The sequence below is a fragment of the Pygocentrus nattereri genome, chromosome 4 (assembly GCF_015220715.1).
Source record: "Pygocentrus nattereri isolate fPygNat1 chromosome 4, fPygNat1.pri, whole genome shotgun sequence".
Taxonomy (NCBI): Eukaryota; Metazoa; Chordata; class Actinopteri; order Characiformes; family Serrasalmidae; genus Pygocentrus; species Pygocentrus nattereri.
In genome coordinates, this window is record NC_051214.1 from 43,236,273 (window position 1) to 43,261,938 (window position 25,666).

A 25,666-nucleotide genomic window follows, 5' to 3' on the forward strand; every position below is an offset into this window, starting at 1 on the left:
ATCTGAATTCCAGACCATGTTTTGACACAATTTTGAAGCCATAAATCATCCATCCCCAAAGCCAGGCCTTACAATAAGTCAAAATGCTTATGAGGCCTACTGCTGCAGATTGAGATTGAGCCTGTTATAAGGCTTGTTTTCTGCAGGCTGGATTAAGCCTGTTCCTCCACATAAAAGGCCTTTCATTGGAAAATTCCACTCACAGTGTATGAGACTCACTTTAATATGTATTCAGAAAACCAGTCCTAAGTCTGAGACGAGCAATAAACTCCAACGTTACTGAACAATAATTTATTTTCCTGCTGCCAGGTTAATGTTCCACCATCACCGTCATTCTGCACTACATCCGTCACTCTAAACAGGAGGTGAAACATCTACTTCAGCTCAGTTACTAAAGGAGCAGCATGAATCATACTGACCTTATAACTCAATATCAGTACCTTTTTCGTCCTTTGGCTTTGTGTCTTGTACAGGAGGCTCTACACGTTGCTTTGGCAGCGCACACACACAGGTAGAAGACTCTTTTTCTTCATCTGAATGTGAAGACATGCAAACATGTTAGTGACATAGCACTGTGCTTCTGTATTCTTGGAACCATTTGTAGTCATTCTAGGCTTAAGCCCAGCTGCAGTACACCATATGTTGCTAGAATATAAGCTGTGATTGTAGCCCTTTTATTTAATAACAATCTTTAAATGCCTTCATTACCTTCAACAGATTATGCTGGAGAGTGCTTTATGCAGAGACCTTTGGATAAATCAAGAGCCATGTGGAGCACCAGTTCCCCTCGAGAGCCTCCACTGTTAAATGAGTCCAAAAGCTGTACAAGAGTCCAAAAGCTGTATACACCATCTGCTTTATTCAAAATACTATTCTAATACTGGTCAGGCCCCCGCTTTACCCTAAAAGCAGTTGTGGGCTGGAGGTTAGGGAACTGGCTCTGTGACTGGAAGCTTGCTAGTTCGATCCCCCAGTGCCGACAGCACACGACTGAGGTGTCCTTGAGCAAGACACCTAACCCCCAATTGCTGAGACAAGGCAGATTAGGTTACCATCAACATGTTGCAGCAGATTGATTTAATGTATTTCCATTTTTGTTGTTTTTTTTTTTGTTTTTTTGTTTTTTTACAGAATTTGAAAACTCCATCTCTCCTTTAAATTGTATAAAAAAAAATCAATGACATATGCTTGAAAATTATTTGGAAGAAATCATTATATTAGCCTCCATTCACAGTTAACAATGTTTTGTCCTTCTCCTGTAAAGCTACCATTTTTATAATATATATACATATATACATATATATATATATATATATATATATATATATATATATATATATATAGATAGATAGGGAGAGAGAGAGAGAGAGAGAGAGAGAGAGAGCGAGCGAGCAAATGTGTTGAGATAAGATATAAGATAATCCACTTGAGGAAAATCAAAGGACAGTAAGTTAAAAAAGAGAACAAAAGTTCAAAACATTACAAGAAAATAGGACCCCTAACAACCATGCAAGACCTGGACCACCAAAAACACAAAGGCAAAGAGTGCACTAATTATTGAAAATAACTAAATTTTATTTAGTCGTTAAGGCTTCTGTTAAATTATTTATATTTTACGTGCTGAAAAAGGAATAACTTGTACTCAATGGTTGTTTTCTCTGGAAATTCAGAAAATGTTGGTCTCTACTACAGTCCTGTATGCTTCTGCTTAAGTTTCTAATTAAAAGTAGAATTGTCAGTTTTGAAAAAAGGATCAGCTACAAGTTAAAAGTAGAGGGGATTCCATTATAGTCATTGGATTTGGATTTTAAGAGGATATCATTGAAACAGGTTTCCTGTACAATTGGATTGGATGATCAAATTAATTTTATATTCACATCTCATTCACATTTGCTGCCAGTCACCAAATCATGTTCACTTTTATGAAACTGAAGGCACCGCTATCATAATCTGTAAATCTAATAATATTCCTGTGTCATAAAAAGCCCGGGCAGGTTTTCTGCATTCATAAATCACACGACTGAAATTAATTTCAAAAAGTGGATGTAAGTCACGGTGCAAATATGACAGCTTTATTAGAGGTTTGGATTGCTTAAATTTGTCTGAATTAATGTGACACTTTTGGACTGAATGCCTCCCCATCAGAAAATTGGATCATTACAATAAGACGGCTTTATGACAGCCAAAACAGATAAAGCAGGAGATGAATGATGTTGTTTGATGAGTGTGTCTCCAAAATTTAGAAATATTAAAGAGCAATGCATATGCCTGTATCTTAGTATGGAGATCAGATTTGAAGCTGTTGCTTGTATGCTTTCAGAGATTTGCAGAGAGATTGCATGTGAATGCTTTGTGCCTAAAATGCAAATGCTGTCGATATCGTTAAGCCCTGCAGCCGAGTGCAGGATTTCTGTTATTAAACCAGCATGCTCACTCTTTCTCCTCCATTTCTTTCTGACCTTTGGTAAAATACTTTGTATTATCAGATTTTTTTAAAAAACAGCAGTCACCTTATCTTGATTAAAATCAGCAGGAACTTTAAAAACATAATTCAAAACATGCAAGTTGGTTATGCTGGGCTGCATTTAATGTAAAAGCAAAGTTTAAATTGTAACTGCGGTTAAAAAATGTTGAAAGGCAGTCAGATAAGGCCTAGAGACTATTTGCTTTGTAATTATAACTATCCAATCAGTGCTGCATTGAGCTTTTGCTTTGCTGTTTTCCCACAGAGACTGGCCTTTGTGATGTCTACATTATGGTCCACAGATTCGCCCACTGTATTCCTAATGGCTCTTTTTATCTGTCCATATCAGAGTTTAAATTAGATCATGGTTTAAATTCTAATCAGCCAACTCTGCAATTTAAACAGATCAGCAAAGTACATGATTGCAAAAAATGTGGCTGTTTGAAGCCAAATCCCAAGTCAGCAGTGCTTTTAGCCTTATTATAGAAGAGAATCAATGTCTGCTGAATTAATTCAGTCTGTGGCCTTGAACAGTCCTGCTCTAAATAACCTACAGTAGCGCTGGACCTAAAGTAAACTAATGTGAATGCTTATGTGCACTGTCCAAAGGTTTGTAGACACCTGCTCATCTAATGTTTCTTCTCAAATCGAGGATACTATAATCAAGTCAGTAAAAAGGTATGAAACTGCCAAGCTACAGCGTCTTTGATGTGTTCAGGCTAATGTAGTTCAAACATATGCAGACACTCACTAGTACTATGATAGCAGTCTTAGTCATTTGGGGGTGAGGGTGAAAGAGATCACTGAGGTTGTAGTGGCTGGTCTAGATAAAGGTCCAGCTAAATTTAGTTGCCAGTTCAGCTCTGGTAGTTAATGCCATCCATTTTGCATATAGAAACATGTTGTAAAAAACTGCTTCCTACCTTCTTTTTCAGTCTCTTCTGGTTTCATTAGAACCTCGGATTCCTCTTCTTTGTCTTCATCCTCCTTCATGGCCTTTGGTTTTGGCTCCTCTGATGTTTGCAAAAAACAAAAAAAAAAGATTGTATGAAAAGTATCTTTGAAAAAAGCCAAAAAGAAAAAAAAATTCTCATGTTCACAACACTCTGCAGACTCTGTTCAAGCCTACAGGTCAAAACAGCTCTGTAAAAAGTCCCCTGTTTCATTTTTCCTTGCCCAGCAGGCCTTTTTCTCAGCAGGAATTTCAGCCGCTGTGTGAAACACATCTAAAGATGCTCTTGATAGAGGAATGACAGAGTGCCTGAGCTTTCTGCCCGTAAGTAGACCGCGAATCGCTATTTTTCAAGCCTGTTTCAGATGGTAAATGGTAGCAGGCTCTGTTGTAACTGTAATTTTCTGGGGTGCACAAAAATACAAAAGTACAGTTTGTAAAAACCAGAGCAAAAATTCGCCTAACAGTGAAACCGCTTGATAAAAGATGTATCTAAGAAGCAATCGCTGGAGATTGAGGTGAGGTTGGCTTACAGCACTTTGAGATAAAGTAACCTTTGGTAGAGCATAGACACAGGCTAATCCATTATCATTGGTAAGTCCAGGGAGAGTGGACTATTAAAAAAAACAGAAGCACATTTGAACAATTTCCCTTTATCCCAAATAGGAGGGCAGTGTAATCTGATATCAGTGATAGATTATCAAGGAGCTACAGAGAGCACATTTTCCATTCTCGCTCCTGGGCATTTCCCAGAGTACAGAATACTATATGAGGAAAATTCTCAGCATTTTCTACATAGCCCAAAGTGTCCCAGTGGTTCAGATGAGTTGTAAAATTACCAGAATGTAGTACTTGGTGATTTCCCACAGGCGTTAAGGATTGATGCCCAGGGCCCTGCTGCTTTTATGATGGAAAACACCTAATATTTTTGTTTGTTTGTTTTTAACATGTAAAAAATGTGGATTAGGCTTTGAAACTCACGTTTAGCATTCTGAAGTTAAGGCTGAAGCAGGGGGTTCTATTAGCACATGAAACAGCCATAAACCCATATCAACAAAATTGAGTGGCATCTTTTAAATAAGAGGTGAAATAGTTTACTACAGAAAAAAGAAACGTAAACGTCAGTGAATTGTGCATGTTTGCAGGCATAGGCCATGTAGGCCAAGTTCACCCAGGCTGAATCTCACATGTGGTCAGTCAGTCAGGACATGTTTGGTGTCTGAAGCTGGCTTTATTAGTTTTGCGCTGCAGCTACAAGCTAACAAGTAATAGACATTTATGCACCACCAATTAGTGTGCAAGCAGAATGCACACTACTACTACTAAATTGTAAAAATGATTGTATGTTCTATGTAAAAATGATTTTAAATATAAAAATAAGTATTCTTATTATATTAGGAAATATACTTTATATGATCTTATTTTGATAAATCCTATCTTAAGATTTGTGTCAGTGGTGTTACAGAAATGTACAATGTCATTAAAAAACAAGGTCTTTTTGAATTACTTCTTGTATGGGTATCTTAAATTAAGAATGTCTAATTCTGTCCAGGGTTAGTGAATTTGTTATATTCCTGATGCATTTGGCTAAACCTGCTGCAAAACTTGTCTCAGTGCTGTTACTTGTGAAATATTAAGTGATTTAGAAATTGAAATAAGATGAAAACATGAACACAATGTATAACTGTCTACATACAATATGATTTGACACTAAAGTGAGAGTGGACTATATTTCAGAAAAGCCAAGATTTTAGTAAGTATTCCATATATATATATATATATATATATATATATATACAAATATTATCTCACAATGGCCTTCCACTGGCCATCCTAATGTCTGTAACTAAAAATATAATGTGTGATCTGTCCTCGCACGGATGAATGTTTTTTTCTTTCACTTTTCTTATATTTCAGCATTAAAAATGAACAGGGAGAGGTCATTTCTTCAAAAATGTTTATTTAAATTCTAGCTAAATGTATAAGAAATTTTCTCATGCAACCTGAAAATACTGTTGTGGAAACAACATTTAGAAATGTTTTGTAAAAATAACTTCCCATTAATGTAAGTGAGATGGTACTGCTCCACACAACATATTGCGATGTGCTGTATGAGAGATGTACAGCTTGCAGGATAACACCAGGAGACTCATAATAAAGCAAGATAAGGGGAAGGGAGCTTTTCCTTTCTGGCAAGCCCACAGGCTCTGTTCTTCAAGCCTCAGTGGGTTAAGATCAAGCCCGAATTCAACACTGAACTTCAGAGAAGTGACGTTTTCCCTTGTAGAGCACTGCCTCTGATCTTAGAAATCAAATTAGCAATGTGTAAGCACATAATAATTGAGATTTGTTTGCATAAAAAAATGTAAAAACATGTTTTCCAGACTTTTTGCTTTAAAATGAACGCTTCTAAATTAAGAAGTTCACAAAACTAATACAGCAATGCAATATTCTCCAGCTGTGCTATTACATTTGTATCATAGTGAGAACTGATACGTTTATTATTTGTGTGTATCTTTAGAAATATGCATTTCACAAACAACTATAAAAATGGCACTGATGGGAAGATTATTTATTTATTTATTTAATCCCCCCCCCCCTTTCAGTAGTGTTGTGATCTTGTTGATCACTCAATGCTTTTTATACAGATAAGGTAAAAAGTTCAGGGTGAAATTGTTAGGCCCTATACATTGAGTGGCATGCAAAAGTTTGGGCAAGCGGGTCAGAATTTCCGTTACTATGAATAGCTAAGTGAGCAAAAATGACCTGATATTCAAAAAGCATGAAGTTAAAATGAAAAAATTATTTTTTTATTTTTTTATTTTCAACTTTTATAGTTTCAAGATAACAAAAAAGAAAAAGTGTCTGAAGAAAAAGTTTGGGCACCCTACTTGGTCAGTGCTTAGTAACACCCCCTCTGGTTCTAAGCCAGCTAAATTCCATTCTGTCTTGCAAAAGGCTTCTAGTTCTGAGGGATTCTTGGACCATCCTGCTCTTTTGAGGTCTATCTATTTACTCTATCAGCTTTTCAATGAAGTTTAGGATTGGAGATTTTGAGAACCATTGAAAAACCTTCAGTTTATGCCTCCTGAAGTAGTCCTTTGTGGATTTTGAGTTATCATTATGCTATTGTAGAAGTCAAAAGTTTTTTTTTTTTACAGATGGTGTGATGTTTGTTTTCAGAATGTTCTGATAGTTGAATCTATTCTTCTCTCTACAAGTAATATGTTCCTTGTGCCACTGGCTGGAACACAAGCCCAAAGCATGATAGATCCACCACCATGCTTATCAGTTGGAGAGGTGTTCTCTTTGAGAAGTCCTGCATCCATTTCCCCCCAAAAATACCTTCGCTCATTGCAGCCAAAACATTCGATTTTAACTTCAAAAGTCCACAGGACTTATTTTGAAAGTGCATCAGGCTTGTTTAGATGTTCTTCAGCATACTTCTGATGCTGAGTTTTGTGGTGAGGATGCAGAAGAACTTTTCTTCTGATGGCCCTTCCATAAAAATCATATTTGTGCAGGTGTTGCTGTACAGTAGAACAGCACATTATCTCTCCAGAGCCTGCTAAATCTTCCTGTGGGTCATTTGCAGTCAAACAGTGGTTTTGATTTGCCTTTCTAGCAATCCTATGAGCAGTTCACTGAAAGTTGTCCTTTCTCTTCCAGACCTCAGCTTGACCTCCATTGTTCCTGTTAACTGACATTTCTTAATCACACTATGAACTGAGGAAGCGGCTACCTGAAAATGCTTTGCTTATAATTTTCAGAGTGCTGGGCAGCTGCTTAGAAGAATCTTCAGCTGCTGATTCCTGGGAAGGTTTGAGGAGACAGAGAATTTATAAAGCTTTGAAATTTGCATCACCTGGCCTTTCCTAACAATGATCTTGCTAGAACCAAAGCCCTAGCAAGCCAATTAAGGTCTGAGACGTTGGTGAAATTATCTGAGAGCTCAAATCTCTTGGGGTGCCCAAACTTTTACATGGTGCTGCTTTCCTTTTTTCACACTAAAATTGTACAAAACGAAAACAATGTACTGATCTGAAGATCAGGTCGTCTTCTACTTACTCTGACAGAAATTCAGGTCAGAGGTTGACCAGAGATTTTGTCCAAATTTTTGCATGCCATATATATTTATATGTGTCTTTATTTTGACTATAACTTTTGTCCTGCTCTATTTTTCCTTACAGTAGTCCAATATGGAATACAGCCAAATCACACATACAGCTACATCAACATTCTGCCTAGGAAATGGAGAAATAAGTAATGCAGAAATGTGGGAAGATCAAAGGGTCAGACCCCCGGCTGTCTTCCCCCACCACACGCACATACTCAGACATACATTGATGCTTCTGCTGAGCTCTGACTTCACTTCACTCCTCTCACTCCAGACAGCAGTCTGTTGGGTCATTACTCTTATAGTTTTTCACTTAAATCTAAACATTCAGTAATGCTGCACATTTACTCACAGCCAGTTAATTCCTACATGCGGATACTCATCATTAAATCTCTACTAATTCACTGCATCATGAATTTTCCACTGATTTTCTGTTTATGACACTCAGTGATTTTATTATTTTAAAAGGCCCATATTATGCAAATATTTTTTAATAAAATGCCTTGATGTAGTATGTAGGTGAAATTTTCAAACTTGCCATTCATTCATGCAAACTAAGCCCCAGCAACAGTCCATTCCATTTTCATGGAAGCCAATACCTTTACATATACCCACCTGTACATATATGCACCTACAATACCTACCTACAATACCTGTACATATACCCACATTTACTTATATCCACCTACAATACCTTTACATAGACCAACCTCTATATATACACACCTACAATACCTTTACATATTCCCAACTCTACATATACCCACATACAATAATTTACATATACCCACCCACAATACCTTTACATATACCCACCTCTGCATATACCAACATACAATATCTTTACATATTCCCACCTCTACATATACCAACATACAATATCTTTACATATTCCCACCTCTACATAAACCCACCTACAACACCTTCACATATACCCACCTTTACTTATACCCACATACAATACCTTTACATAACCCCACTTCTATATGTACCCACATACAATACCTTTACATATTCATACCTGTATTTATACCCACATACAATACCTTTGTACATTCACTGGCCACTTTATTAGGTACACAATGTAACACAATGTATAACACAAATAGCTAATCAGCCAATCACATGGCCACAACTCAATGCATTTAGGCATGTAGAGGTGGTCAAGGCAACTTGCTGAAGTGCAAACCGAGCATCAGAATGGGGAAGAAAGGTGATTTAAGTGACTTTGAACGTGGCGTGGTTGTTGGTGCCAGATGGGCTGGTCTGCATATTTCAGAAACTGCTGATCTACTGGGATTTTTAGGCACAACCATCTCTAGGGTTTACAGAGAATAGTCCAAAAATATCCAGTGAGCGGTCAGTTGTGTGGACAAAAATGCCTTGTTGATGTGAGAGGTCAGAGGAGAATGGGCAGACTGGTTCCAGATGATAGAAAGGCAACAGTAACTCAAATAAATAGACAAAATCTCTGAGGAATATTTCCAACACCTTGTTGAAAGTCTGCCACAAAGAATTAAGGCAGTTCTGAAGGCAAAAGGGAGTCCAACCTTTTACTAGCAATAAAGTGGCCGGTGAGTGTATATTCCCACCTTTACTTATATCAACCTACATTATCTTTACATATACCCACCTTTACATATACCTACGTCTACATATACCCACCCACAAAACCTTTAAATATTGCCATCACTACATATACCCACATACAATACTTTTACATATACCCATATAAAATACCTTTATAGATACACCCACCTCTACATATACCCACTTACAATGCTTTTACATATTCACACCTTTACTTATACCCACATACAATACCTTTACATATTTCCACCTTTATGTATACCCACCTACATTACCTTTACATATACCTATTCAGCCTACAGCTTAGCCTCACCCATTTATGCCGATTCATTGTATCTCTGTTGTAACTTTTCAGTTTTTTATATAATTTGAAAATATATGTTGCCCTTTACATTGTGTGTAAATTTCATGATGAATGGGCCAAAAGCTCAAAGTATATATACATACAGTATCTCACAAACTTGAGTACACCCCTCACATTTCTGCAAATATTTTCATGAGATAACACTATAGAAATGAAACTTGGATATAATGAAAATAACTCAACACACAGCCTTTAACTCACAGTGAACATGTCCTAATTGTGCTCAAAGTGTCAATATTTTGTGTGACCACCATTATTATCTAGCACTGCCTTAATCCTCTTGGGCATGGAATTCACCAGAGCTGCACATTTGCTACTGGAATCCTCTTCCACACCTCCATGATGACATCATGGAGCTGGTGGATGTTAGACACCTTGCATTCCTCTTCCTTCCACTTGAGAATGCCCCACAGGTGCTCAATTGGGTTTAGATCTGGAGACATACTTGGCCAGTCCATCACCTTTACCTTCACCTTCCTCAGCAAGGCAGCTGTCATCTTGGAGGTGTGTTTGTGGTTGGTATCGTGTTGGAAAACTGCCACGCGGCACAGTTTCCAAAGGAAGGGGATTGTGTTATGCCTCAGAATTTCACAGCACATGTTAGTATTCATGTTTCCCTCAATGAACCGCATCTCCCCAGTGCCAGACCATGCTTGACTGTAGGCAAGAGATAGTTGTCTTGGTACTCCTCACTAGGGTGTCGCCACACATGCTGGAGCCAAACAAGTTTATCTTGGTCTCGTCAGATCACAGGACATGGTTCCAGTAATCCATGTTCTTGGAGTGCTTGTTTCCAGCAAACTGTTTGCAGGCTTTCTTGTTCATCAGCTTCAGAAGAGGCTTCCTTCTAGGACGATGGACATGCAGACCGAGTTGATGCATTGTGCAGCGTATGGTGAGAGTACTGACAGGCTCCCATTTCTTCAACCTCTGCAGCAATGCTGGCAGCACTCAAATGTCTATTTTTTAAAGCCAACCTCTGGATATGACACAGAACACATGGACTCAACTACTATGGCCGACTCTGGAGAGGCCTGTTCTGAGTGGAACCTGCCCTGAAAAACCACTGTATGACCTTGGCCACTGTGCTATAGCTCAGTTTCAGGTTGTTAGCAATCTTCTTATAGCCTAGGCGTCTTTGTGGAGAGCAACAATTCTATTTCTCACATCCTCAGAGAGTTCTTTGCCATGAGGTGCCATGTTGAATGTCCAGTGGCCAGTATGAGCGAATTGTACCCAAAACACCAAATTTAACAGCCCTGTTCCCCATTCACACCAAGAAACTTGAAACTCTAACAAGTCACATGACACCACGGAGAGACAATGACTTTTGTGAGATACTGTAGATAGATAGATAGATAGATAGATAGATAGATAGATAGATAGATAGATAGATAGATAGATAGATAGAAAAAACACAGCAACATTGTAAATGAGGGTCACCGTCAGTGTTCTCCAAGGTTAAATAAAGGTTGACTGATATAAACACATGAGATATGAGATAGAACCTTTTAAAAGAATTTTTTAATGTTTTAAAAATGGTTCTACATTACAAAAAGGGATTGGCTATTGTTACATCATAGAATGTTCTTTTTTTTTATTGTACTACATAGAACCCTTTTGTGAACCCTGCTATGAACTGTGAAAGTTTGCTGTTAGAATTAGGACGGAAACCTTTATATATATATATATATATATATATATATATATATATATATATATATATATATATATATATATATATATATAAATATTACATACTATTGCTTACTTACTATATTGCTAACTCTTTATAGTTAAATCTCTCTTCAGTGGAGAATTTGTTCTTGATCCTGTTTGAGGATCTCAAGCCATTACAAGTGAATCTCATGCTGTCCTCTTGCTAAAAGACCCCCACAGTTTCCACAGGTTTTACCTTCAGGAACTGGTTTGCCTGATTCTTCAGCTTTAGGTTTTTCTGCCTCCTTCTCAATCTCCTTATCTTCCCTCACTTGTTCTTTCATGTCTGTAAATCCAAGAAGAGAATAGAGATGCTTGCCAAAAGGTACTATTACTATCTTTTTATGGAATCAACAAAACAAAAGAGATCTTACACATGGTTTTGTGTGTCAGCCTATATTTCAACACAACGGTAGCAGTAATGAGCAGCATTATAGACAATAACTACCTTTTGGCTTATATGTACAATTACAGGACCATATAATTTATATATATAATCTGCTTTCATCTTTGATCTATTTGATGGAACAATTTTCTCAGAATGAATTACTGTTTCAACATAAATACAACCTTCCAGCCCATGACTTTAGATACCTGCAGCTGAGGCATTACTTAAAGACACATAAAGAATGGGATGAATTATGTAATGTTCCATCCAATATAGAACACTTTTTAATGTTAACAATTAAAGGGGCTATTAAAAAGAAGATTATATCACACATATATATGATATTACAAGGAGAATTAGTGGATAACAGTTTGGACATTAAAGAAAAATGGAAATTGGAGATGAATACCATAATTTCTGATAAAAACCTGGTAGGAAACCATACACACATATTTTGGGACTGTCCAAAGTTAGTACCATCCTATTTATTATTAGGAATATTACCAGAAAATGTAGGAAATAATAATCAGACATCATTACTGAGAGTCCTTCTACTAATTGCTAAGAAGATGATTACAGTTTCCTGGCGGAGGCTGCAGCCCCCCCATGGTAATGCAATGGATGAAAAGGGCTAACAATGTTTACTATATGGAAAGTATAACTGCGAGATTACAGTTGAGATCAGACTTATTCTTGACTAAATGATCCTCAGTAATTACACATTTGTTTTCAACAGATGTTATCTAAGTGAAACAATTCTCTCTGTATGTATGTGTATGTATGTATACACATGGATATGCATTTTTCTCCTCATGTAAATGAAAGCACTGTGTGCTTTACTATGAAACATATGTATTTGCTTCTTTTATGTTCATGGAAGAACTTGGTTATCAATCCCTGAGGAATTGTTTATGGACAATGAGAGGATTCATGGACTGCCCCCAAGACATACATCTTTGAGCCCTGTGTTGTGTTTTTGAAGATATAACTGAAATTGGCAAAAAGGGAAAAAGGAATTAATTACCACGAGAGGGTCAGGGACTTTTTTAGACTGAGCTATACGACAAGTTTGCTTCTACTGGATTAAAGTGAATAAAGTTAGAGCTTTAATGTCAAAGTTGTTTTTTTCTCACTTTTTTGGCATAATTGAAAAATTTCAGTAACCATTCACATTCACATTTTACACATTTCTGCACATTTCAGTGCATATTTACTGTTTATTTGTTGAACTTATTGCGTTGTAAAAAGTAATGCATTTTCACATCAGTCATCATTCCCACCATTCCAGGTGACACAGTATGGTCTGGATCCACAGGCCCACGATGGTGCAATCAGTCTCTTTCTGAAAGGAGGCATTTTTTTATTTTTCAATGTCACATTGCGAAGGACATGCCTCTGTCAAGCTTCATTACAAGCCTCTGGTAAAAGTAATGATAAACAGAGGCACCAAATCTCTGAAATCAAATAAATCTGACATATCAGAACAAGTAGACTCAAATTAATCCTTTAATATTCACCGTCATTAGGATATTGATTAAATAAGATGTCTGCACTTGATAAGGCTTTTTTTGATGAACAAGATAGATGTGAGCCATCATAGCCAGCTATGTTTTATCTTTATTTATTTCTGTTTCTATTTATTTGTTTACTTTACTTTTGTACTATTTTATATATTTTTGTTCTTGTTCTCTTTATTTTATTTTATTTCTAACTCTACTGTTGCATATATTTTATATTCTTGTTCTTTTTATTGTATTATTATTGCACGTATTTTGCATTCTTGTTTTCTTCATTAATCTTCTTTATTTTGTTACTTTTTATTGCATTTCTAACACTACTATTGCATATATTGTATGTTCTTGTTCACTTTATTTTTAATGTTCCTATGCATATATTTTGAGTTCTTGTTCTTTTTATTTCATTTTATTTTCTTTCATTTTATTTCTATCTCCTGCTGTTGCACATATTTCATGTTCTTGTTCTCTTTATTCTCCTTTCTGGGTTGTGGTCTTAACTGTATCTGGAAACACACACACACATTTTCTAAGCCGCTTCTCCCTCAGGCTCTCGGGGGTGTATCTGGAAAGCACTTTGAATTACAACTGCTTGTAAAAAGATGCTTTTATGAATAAAGATTTGATTTGATTCTTCCTTTCATCTGAAATATCATCAGCTAATTTAGGTTCCTCAGTCAGACTCTCTGCAGCTTCCGTTTCTCAGTTTCATCACAACCCTTATTACAATCATCTGGAGTGCCATTTGCAGTGTGATTATCTGTCTCTTCTCTGTCAATGTGGCTTTATCATCAGATTCGCTGTTGTATGAAGAGGTGCTGTCTTTGTAGTAACTGTCACTGATTTCATTGTCTGATTTTGTAAGTGTCATCAGTGGGGCATCCTAACATCCTACTTCTACTGTACCCAACGTCAAGCTAAACTAAACTAAGAGCTGTCATCAGATCTGCTTAGTCATTGGCACTTCTATGATCCTCTACATCTTGCTAGTTTTTCATTATTAACAAGACGCCACCTGTCAAAAGTTTTAAATTATTGCTTTCTCTGTCAGTTTGCAATGACTTAACATATTAAAGACTGTGTCAATATTAATGACAGTGCTGTCTTGTGAGTAAAGCCAGAGTCTTGTTTTATCATGTTGTTATGTCAGCACTCATTAGTTCTCAAACTTTTCAGGTGTTTAAACCACGTTTGGGCCAAAAGAGTTTTTAACAACAGTTTGGAAAAGAAACTCAAATAATTATTAAGGCCAAATCTGTTCTTCTCACCAATAAGGATATTTAAATGATCATAGAGATGATTGTTGAAGATAAATGCACTCAAAAGACTAACCAATAGCTATTTTATGTTAACAAAACCTCTACAGGAATTTTCTTTAATTAAAAGGTAACATCTTTTTTAAATATTTCCAGATTTTTATTTTGTATTTTTTTGATATTTGCAAAAAGTTATTTTAATAAGAAGATAAAGAGATTAACAAGATTGCAGAGATTAAACAAGAAGTAAGATTGCAGCTTCAGGTGTTATCAAAGCTTTAGTTGATGTAGGGGGCAGTTGAGGCCAAACAATGTCCAAACTTATACATCAGGGCTGCCTAATCCTGGTCCCGGAGACTACCAACCTGTAGAGTTCAAATCCAGCACACTTTAAAATTGAAATGTCCCTGAAGGCCTTCTTTACATTGATCAGGTGTGTTAGACTAGGGCTGAAGCTAAACTCTACGGGCTGGTAGATCTCCAGGACCAGGGTGGATAACCAAATAATGGAAGAGGAATGGGATAATATAGTGTCGTTGTCTAAAAATACTTTCTAGTGTACAATCCCATTGGGAAGAAGTAGAATCTACAATTAAAGAGATCCTAGGTTTATACATTGAATGATCCTTGATCTCCTGGAAATGTCCCTGACAATCTTCATACATACCCCCAACCCCCCATCCCCTGATTCTATTATTTAAGATCTTCAAGCTATTTTTAATATAAGAACAAGACAAACATGAGGAAATAAAATGCTCACATTTGAAATGATCATATTTTGAAGGAAAAACATTCTCTAGCCCAAACTGGACTCAACTATTTAACCATATGTAGCTGATAATTGGGATCAGTCAAAGTATATGATTGCACATCGTATATGACTGAATCTAAACATCACTTAACCTCTTAAAATACCAGGCTTATTACATTCCAAGGCACATTATTCAGTATCTACAGGGACTTCAATGCAAACTGGCTGAGCTATTCTTAGGTTACAAAAGTGTATGATAAAACTTTAGGCCCGCTGACAGGCCCTGGCTATTTAATGGGCCAAAAAGAGCTTTTCTATCAATGTCAAGTAGGCTAAAAGAAAAAGAAATTCCAGAAGAGATAAAGTTACTGATATAAAGTAGTCTGGAAAGGGTTACAAAGCCACTTCCAAGGCTCTGGGTTGACTTAGAAACTAAATCAACAAACAAAATAATCATTTAAAAACTGATTTGTGTTTCCTCAAGTTTTCCTTGATTTGCATTACGTTTAGAATGAGGATCTGCCACCGTTTACTGTGACAAAGATGCAAAAATGAGTTTATTACTTTTTGAAGTTGAAAAAAACGGATGGCTGCAGAACCTCCTACAAAACAACAATGGTTTGAGATCCAGCATGTGGAAAGATTGACTCATCCTGAGACTGTAAAAAGGAAAATGCAGGCAGGAATGGACATTTCTACACTGTGGCATATGAGCACTAATAGCCCTGTGTAATATGTGTAAACTGTGGTTGTCGTGTTATTATGTACATATCTCCATGGTGCATAACTGCTGAAAAAGGTAAAAATAGAGAAAAACAGAGAAAAGTAACAGCGATAAAATTAGAACTTTAAAGGAAGATACAACCTAACTTGATTTTTGGATCCTCACCTAGTGCAGCAGTGATAACTATAGCTGGTTCCTCTTTGGCTCCTTGCTCAAGCTCAGCATCTTCTTTGAGAGCCTCTTTGTCCTCCTTGTCTTCAGTTTGGTCATCTTGATGTTTTTGGTCATCGTCTGTCATTCCTTCGTCTTCAGCTGCAGCAGGTTCAGTTACTTTCTCAGCTTTGTCTTCCTCACCTGCAGCTTCACCTTTATCGATGTCTTCCTTCTCATCTTTTTCATCAGCAGCCCCAGCGGCTTCATCTTCTTCCTCCTTACTATCATCCTTATCTTTTTCGTGAGCTTCTGCTGGAGCGGTAATTGCTTCTTCTGTATCATCACTCTCATCAGTATCTTTGTCGTCTTTAGCTTCTTCGGGGGGTGTCACCTCTTCAACAGGTGCAGCTCCTGCTGGAGCTTCAGGAGTGACATCAGTGTCACTCACATCATCGGCTTTATCACCATCAGCAGCAGCAGGAACAGGTTCTTCATCTTTTGTTGAAGCATCTTTAGCATCTTTGTCTGTGTCAGTAACATCCTTATCAGTAATATCAGCTGCTGCAGTAGTAACTACAGCTTCCTCCTCTTTGTCCGCCTCCTTATCCTCACCTTCATCAGCAGGTTCCGCTGCCTTTTGTTTTGTTGTTTCATCAGCAGCTTCATCATCCTCTTCTTCTTTCTCTTCCTCTATGTCTGTGGCTTTATCAGCCTTCTCCTCCTCCTTCTCCTCTTCTTCTGCTTCAGCATTTACCTCTGGTTCTGCTTCTGCCTCCTCCTCCTCCTCCTCTTCTTCTTCTTCTTCTTCCTCTTCATCTGCCTTTGCCTCCTCTTTCTCCTCCTCCTCCTCCTCTTCTTCCTCCTCTTCTTTATCTTTGGCTTTCTTTTTCTCCTTTTTTGTTTCAGCCTTTACCGCCTCCTCCTCTTCTTCTTCATATTCTTCTGCTGCTTCCTCCTCCTCCTCCTCCTCCTCTTCTTCTTCTTCTTCTTTGTCCTCTTCTTCATCCTCCTCTTCTTCCTCCTCCTCAGCCTTCTCCCCCACAGGAGTTACCTCTTCTTCCTCCTCTTCTTCCTCCTCCTCCTCCTCCTCTTCCTCCTGCTGTTTTTTCTCCTCTTCCTCCTTCTCAATGATCTCCTTGGCCCGCAACTCTGCAACTAGATCAAGTGGTTAAGTCTCATTTAGGTGAATAAACAGAATAAATAGATGAAGAAAGCAGCTCCAGGAAAGTATGAAGACTTATTCACACACCATGCAATGTCAAATTTATCATACTGATAATGATGCTTATTGTATTGTTGCTGTCAGAACAAAACCTCGCATCTCCATTTTTGTCGTTTTTCAGTTTTTAACGTAATTTGAAAATGCCTGTTGCCCTTTACATTATGGGTGAAGTTCATGATGAATGGACCACAAGAAACGGCCCAAAATTACTCTGACAAAAAAAGTCTGGTTCCATTGACTTCCATTTTGAAGCTACAAGGTTTTGCTTTGACAGCGTTATACATTCAAACCTGATTTCTCCGAAAACATTTGTAATGATATTCAAGGACTGTGTATAAAGCATGTGAGTAGGTGTTTTTTTTATCTACTTAATTTGCTGAGCGTAGCGTAAGCACTGTGAGATTAATCAGTGTGGCTTAGACTTATGGATGCAGACACGCCTGGTTAGATCATTTTGGTTAATGAATGAGTAAAGCAAAGAAGTAGCATTCAGTAAGAGCATAGAGGTGTATAGTTTAGAAGTGCTGCTCTACATTTCAGACTTAAAGTAATATATTCATGCATGACACTTCCAGGTGCAGAAAGGTTGCATAACCCGAGTGTTTATATTTTTGGTGTATAAAAATAAAAATAATCCAAAGCTTGCCTCTGTAGTTTTGCATGGGAGATATGGGGCTAATGTGGCTTGAGAATGCCTAATGATTTCTCGAAACTAAAAAATACAACCCTGCTGAAAACACCATGTAAGATAGGTATACATCTATCCTGGGACAAGCTAGTTCAGCTGGCCACTCAGCATAATAATGCTGGTTGACCAACATACCAGCATTTAAAACACACTATATGCTGCTGATGGTAGTGACCAGCCTAATAGCCTTCACAGCTACTGACCAACATATCAGCATCCAAACCACAATATATTAAAATGAAGTAATTTTGTAGCATTTCTATTGGTCTGTTCATCAAGAAGTTTTAACATAATGCAAAGGACAACTAGCATTTTAAAATTATACAAAAAGTAAACAACAACAAAAATGGAGATGCAATGTTTTTGTATGGCAGCAACAATGTGCTGGTTTTACTCATGGCTAGCTGTACTGGTTTTTCTAGCAGAGATGTTTATCATTTTTTGTTCATTTTTGTTTAATATGATCACGCTTGTTGTATTTAAAATCTACAAGTATTGTAGCGATGCTCTTATTTCATTTTTATCTGTTGATTGGAAACAAAGGGGTTAAAATCTCGGAAAATTATCCACTCAGGATTTTTATCTCATATCTACACTCTTAAAAAGATGGTTCTTCCAGGGTAAAGAAAATGTTTCCATGTAGAACCATGTAAACTCAACCATTTGCATAATTGAATGATTCTTCCATGGTGAAATGCTTCTTCGGGCTGAGGGAGAATTTGATGTATATGGTTTGATGTAGCACCTATACAGCACCAAAAAGGTTCTTACAGTCTTGACATCGTAACAACAGAATAACCTATCTTTGGTGCTATATAGAACCCTTTTCAAAAAGGTTATGTACAGGACCATCCCCAGCAGTCTGCAATTCCCATTCTGAAGAACCCTTTCACCATTCGAAGAACCCTTAATAATGCAAACTGTTCTTTGATTGTTCATTTAAGCGTTCATGTTTTCTTTACTAAAGAACCCTTGAAGAACCATCTTTTTTAAGTGTGTAGGTAGAGATAGCCAAGCTTACTCAACCATTCCTAAGGCCTTCAGGACCAGACTGAGGGCCTAAAGCGCACAGTGAATGTGAAGCAAGCCAGATGCCAGGTGAAAAATGTCAATACACTTGAATGGGAAAGGAGGTGAGAACATGATCAATGCTTCTGTTACTAATAAATTTATCATCTTTGTGAATTTTTAACCCTTTAAATTCATGAACCTTAGAAGCATCAGCCAATAGAAAAGACGACAGCAAGCTGTGGCATCGTCTTTCTGACAAATGAAAAGGAAAAAATCCTCGGTCGACATAATATCACTTATTCACAGTTGAAGAAAAAACTTATCCAGCTAACATCAACCATTTACTGAATTATACATTCCCTCCAAAACCACCTAAAAACAGGACTGCCCATACTGCCTGTGCCCCTGTATAGGAAATAGGTGGTAGTCCAGTATAGTGGTCTCATGTGGCTACTAGCTTTACACATTGGATTAATCATTATCATGTAAGTAATACTGGAATCAGCCAATCATGTTTTGATTTCAGCTACATTCCAGCGCCTGGGCTACAGACGAGGTAGGGCAGGGTGCTGTTTTTTTTGGCTTGGAAGGATGCATCTGTTGCATCTGAAATCACTCAGAACGCAGGCTGCATTTCTAGGTTGTATACAAAGGGTCCTTCACTTTGGAACAGCTGAGAAATGCCGCCTACTTCAGCTGCAGTCTAGGCTTTGGAACGTAGCTATCATAAGTTGTTAGAGGACTGAGACCAATTGTTTAAACTTTGTGGAAACGACTGGACACACCTGCCCCAGGCCTTTTAGAAGACATAGATACTCTATGCCACTGACGGTACAAAAAGTACAACTGGGTTTCAGTCAGTTGTTAGAAACAGAAAACTTGCTGGTTTTGTGGAAAGGCTCTTTACATTTGTAAAGTCAAAATGTCTGTTACAAGCTTTAAATAAAACATGGAATGTCTTTAACAAGCGTCAAATGTCTCTATTTAATCTATGAACTGTTGAAAGTGTTCTAGCGTTAGCTTAGTGCTAACATACATTAGAAAGCATGCTAGCAGACATTAGCATTATTATGGAGGTGTTTTTTGCCTGAATTAGGTTAATTCTGGACCAAACTGAAGGCCTAACACTAATAGTCATGGTTCACCACTGGACAAAAGTGTCAGAAAGCAGGAGCAAGTCTTCAAACAACTGCTTCAGACTAAGTTTGCACAATGCTAACAAGGCCTCCATTACTTGCCACATTGGCCTCCTAATTCCACTGCAAAACTAAGACATGAACTAGAGAAGCTTAAAACTAATGAGCATCCACAAATCCATGGAGGCAAAAATGCAATCAGGATGTAATATTTTAACCAAATTATTTTCCGTGAAGAAAAAAGGGAAACCTAGTCATGACCATTTACAATGATGATAGCACCCGTATTGCTATGAAATCTAATAATAAGGTGCTCTGAGAACATGCAAAGCATGTTAAATATATTTAATTGACACTTCTAGTTTAAAGACACACTTCCCTTGAATACAGCATATATATCAAAGGCTGTGTGGAGCTCCCTTGAGGTTAAATGTGATTAAGAAGAGCAAGTCCATTAGCAGCAGTGCAGGTGCTATTTACAAAAAAAAGACACTTTAATTAAATGAGAATAGCCACAGAGCTATTGCACTACAAAAGTGAAATTATCTGTTTAATTCACAAGCTGCACCGTTCAGCCTGTAATCTGAATGAATGTTTTCAGATGTTTCCCGTCATAGTTGTAGCATTTTGAGTGTTCAGATGTGATTTAATGATCTTTTCATAAAGGCGTTAATGGATGATAGAGTGCCATGCTGGCTGCTTTAATGCTGATTGCTTTCTCATTGTCATGCAGGAAAGGTACATGCATTTTGTTGCTGTCATGACACAACAATTTCTCTAGAAAGAAGAAAAGCATTACTTTTTCTCTCCATTTTGACAAGAAAGGGTTGTTTAGAGTGTGTGTTTTAGCTCTTAGAGTAAGAACAAGCCCAGAGGGCACAAAAGGGGCAGACAGCGTATAATTTAAGTTTAAAAGCAGTGACCTATCAGAAACGTTTAGCTTTTCTCCACATGGCAGATGATTTTCCTGATTACACACAATACTCTTTTAACCTAATTGGGACAGAACCTCATGTCTTCGTTTTTGCCATTTTCCAGCTTTTGACATAATTAGAAAAGGCCAGGTGCCCTTAATTATGTGTCAAAATTTCATGATGAATGGAGAAAAATGGTCAAAAATTTGGAAAACTTGGAAAAATGTATTTATCAATTTACTTCCACTAAATGTTACAAGCTTTTGTTCCAACAGCAGCAATTTAACATTTAATTTTATGTAATATTCTTTAGTGCAGCATTGCATCCCTCAGCCTCATCGAAGGGAAGGAATTCATCATTTTTCTCCATCAATGCTCTCTCACTACCATTGGGAATTCCCACAATGTGATAAAGAAGTCCTAACTGCTAGTCCAGCCATGGAAGTAGAGCTAATAAATCTAGAGGTAATATTCAGCTTCCTAGCAGTAATGTTAGCTCTCTGGCAAACATCCTTCCCACCTTCAAGACGCATGATCAGAATAGGTTTTATAGACTTTAAAACCTTCATTTGAGAATCCCAGGCATATTACATGTTCAGGCTTATTATTCAGTAACTACAGGGACTTCAGTGCAAACTGGCTGAGCTATTCTTAGGTTATAGAAGAGTGTAATAAAACTTCGGGCCCTGTCTGAGATTATTATGGCAGTAAGGTGATTATGCATGGTCAGAATAGATGAAGCATTGGTTAAACTTTTTATTTTGGCTTCAGTGCCCCTTTAATTCTGATAAGGAGGTTCATCATTTTGTTTATTAATTTCTTTGCTTATTTTTCAAACCTTTCTTCCTTGGGGGCAGGAACTCTCCTGGAGGAAAGAGAGGAAATCAATTTCAGTTACGTTTAGAAATTCAGTTTGATAACTAATTATTTGTACAGTCAGTCAACACAGGAATGAAATATGTGATTGAAACATTGAGAGAAAAGCAAAGTGGAGACTATGCACTGTGGTTTATTTAAGGCCAAGTGTAATGAAGTTTTCCCATCCTGACATTTCATCCTACGCTTCGTCACACCAGCTTCTGTCTGCTAGGATGTTTACATAATACAGTTTCACAGCAAAGCCACAGCTTTCATATTGCTTCACTTACTCATTCACTTATTAACCCACTTGACTTTTTCGCTTTTGTGACAAGAGCACAAAGACGAGATGAATGAATGTCTCTTGTCCTACATGCTGTATCATGATCATCATTGGGCCTGTAATTTTAAAGTTATGTGTATATAATGAGACATTTTGGGGACACTGTAAATGATTGTGCATCATTGGTTAAGGCCAAAGAACTCATTTGTATAGAGCACGACCATTAGGTGGCTCATCCCACCGCTGGTGTCCCACAATTTTGAAGCCATGGAAATGAGCTCAAAGGAAGAAATAACCACAGAAATTTCATGTCTGTGTATTTCGTTATGGTAATTATGATAATTAACTATGATAATTCTTCCTTTTAGTTATTTTTCTGTATTTTATTGCATGAAAAAGTGTTGCACCACACTATTATTTTTAAGTGAAACATTTTTGTTTGTTTATCAGTTTAAACTGTGAAAATAAATTGATATTACTGAATGTCCTATGATATATAGAAATATATTAGCATGATTATTTTGGTGTTACAGAAACACAAAATGTTAAGAAACAAAACAGGGGGGTGTTTTTGAATTGCTCAAAATACATTACTATATATATATATATATATATATATATATATATATATATATATATATATATATATATATATATATATATGTTTTATATTGCTGATAAATTTCAGCAATATAAATGTTTTGTGTGTCACAAAACCAGCGGTGAAATCAGAGGTGAAAACTCATGATATGTGTGTTTGAAACTGACGTGGAATATATTTTGGACAATCTCAGATTTTAATTTTATCTAGCTAAAGGTGTTACGGTCAGTGGTGTTACAGTCAGTGGTATTATGGTCGGTGGTTTACAGTGAGTGGTGTGACTGTACTGATATTCAGTATGACAGACCACATTTTATACTTAAATTACATCCACATTCAAATCCCAATTGAATTGCAATGGTATAAATGATCCATGAAAACAGCCAGAACACTGATTAAGCCTAGTCTTACACAAAACTGCAATGTCACTGGTGTTTCACTGTTTAAAATTCCATTTAGTTTAGACTTAGCCTTAATCTGGGTCTAGGAAACAGCCTAGCCTTGGACTACACTTCCCATTCAATAGAGAATCTCCATCCAGAATTCTGTGTAGTTCAGGACTAGGCTTAATTCCTGTCTGGTAAGCTGACCCACAGGTACAGGTTCAGCTATGATGAATGAGTTAGATATAAACTTGTCTCATTGTTAGACTGAATGAAGCCTGAGCTGTTTCTTCCACCAAAATAAGCTTCCAAGTTTCTGATTGTGATAAATGTAAGCTTTAAAAAAGCCCGTAAACAAATGACTGAGCTTTAAACACTGACCTTTTTTCCTCACTGAATGCCATTCTCCTGCAGGGAAGAGGAAAGTGGTGGTGTTAGAGTGGAACAATAAAAAATGCAAACAGCAATTTAACAAACTGTGGTATGAACACATATTTATTTAGCTGTTGTAATGCATGAATAGGAAGGTGAACAGGTAAATATATATGTGTGAGCACAACTTCATGCTTAATATTGTCATTATCATGCAAAAACGCTGTACCTATAATTTTTTTTAAATTTGAGAACACTTATCCGTTCCATTGTGTTACAGTTTCATGATAAATAGACCAAAATAAATTGTCCAAAATGAATTTAAATGTTGCATTGACTCCCATTACAAATTGAATATGTTTTGTCCTCCTTCTGTAAAGTTACTATTTTAAAGATATAGGGTTTTGTTCCGACAGCAACAATATGCAGGTGATATAAAGTGAAGTCCTGTACTTTATTGGCACAAAGAACTCAACTTTATTTGTGCTCAGGACCCAATATAAATTGGAATTGTTTAAACTGCATGACTAAATCATCAAACACTTGCTTCAAACCATGTCGAGTTTAAGCAAACTCAAATAGACTCGCTTATGTGGTTTCTGACAGTGTATGGCTTTGCATATAAAACTATTAACAGTCATCTTAAAGCCTGAATTCTGTCTTTACTCTTTCCCACGTTTATAGATAACAGGGAGTCAGAAACCACATAAATAAGTCAATTAGAGATTACTTCAAGGGGTCATTCCAGGTCAAAGTCTAGAGTTTAATATTTATGTGTATTTATGTATATAAATTTGCATGCAAAAGTTTGTGCACCCCTGGTCAAATGACATTTTTTATTTTGTAGCTAAAAATAAGATTATTGTATTATTATTATTATTATTATTATTATTATTCTGAAAATACATTTTACTTTAAATAAAGCTACTCATTACGCATCTAAATCGTATTCTGATGGGAATGTCAGTTTTAGTATAAATGGCAAATTAAAATCACTGTACCGAATCTGAATTTTCAATTTGAGCTCAGAATTACATGTCTGAGTGGGCAAACATACAAATACACATTTTACATGTCTTCATTTTCATTTTGATACTAATATGCTTCCATACTGTAGCTAGCTATTTATGTACATGGCAACAAACAGAAGATTTTCAAATATTCCTTAGGTTTATTCTTTAGTATTATGATGACTATTGAGTCAAATGACATGAGATTGATTATTGTGTTATATTTATTAAGATTTTAAATGCTATTGTTGGGTTTAGCTGGCGACACCAGTTTCTGACATTATATAACTTTTACATTCTCTATTACATAACCGTAAGATATACCCTATTACAGGACTGCCCAAAGGAACGACCAAAGCCTGGAGTTGGAAAGTGAAGACCTTTGACCACAAAATATAGATCATATATTTATACTATATCTTTAAATATCTAATTTTTCTTTAAGAGTGATATTTGAAGTAGTTATTTACAGTTACACATACATTACAAGCACATTTGTAATACTGCCTACCTACATTATTTGTATATTGTTTTGTCTTTTTGGTCCTTGGCCCACCATAAACATTGCGACCTCTACTCTGTAACATTCTCTATAACATCTATAAGATGGCTAAAAACAGTACTAAAGCCTAACTTTAGTCTTTTCACTTTTTTTCACAACAGTATGTCATAAACCACACAAGCCCATCTATTAGATATTACCGACCAACTCAACACAGTTCGGGGGAAGTTTGTGAGGATTTAAGCGTGCAGTTAGCATTATGATAAAAATACATTGTCTTTATGTGGAAAATAAGCTGCCTTGTATGTCAGTGTTGCAGCACATATGGCAGGCGCTGTTCACATCAGATGATTCATGTTCTGTGATTATGAGTCAGTGTGATTAATTATTAGCCTGCTGGTGTGCAGAGAAGTTTGATTTGACAAGGCTGTGATTTCTCCTGTGAGATCTGTGTATTAATCCATCCATCCTCCAGTGCACATCTGCATGTGCTCCTGCTTCACTGGCCTTTTTGAGCCGGAGTGTCTTCAGTGTTTAACACAACTTGGCTTTGATTACGGAGCAGTTTTTCCTGCTAAACATGTTGATTCAAGTTACAGCACAGTCGTCTTTATTTCTCCAGCACTCACTGCTGGTTAACATTTACACTGCAGCCAGACTCACTCCTTATATGGATACTCTTTCTCTGTCTCAC

General features: G+C 36.8%; 1 protein-coding gene across 1 annotated transcript in view; it reads right to left on the bottom strand.

Moving 5' to 3' along the window:
* The window catches only part of trdn (triadin), a 92,184-nt gene that overhangs the window by 32,009 nt on the left and 34,509 nt on the right, over positions 1-25,666 (bottom strand). Inside the window, exons 5-10 of the mRNA XM_037537387.1 lie at positions 23,470-23,496; positions 21,802-21,828; positions 16,005-17,147; positions 11,403-11,492; positions 3,388-3,477; positions 441-533 (exon numbers count right to left, since the gene is read on the bottom strand). Of these exons, the coding sequence (XP_037393284.1) occupies positions 441-533; positions 3,388-3,477; positions 11,403-11,492; positions 16,005-17,147; positions 21,802-21,828; positions 23,470-23,496 (1,470 nt within the window). The remainder of the gene's footprint in view (positions 1-440; positions 534-3,387; positions 3,478-11,402; positions 11,493-16,004; positions 17,148-21,801; positions 21,829-23,469; positions 23,497-25,666) is intronic.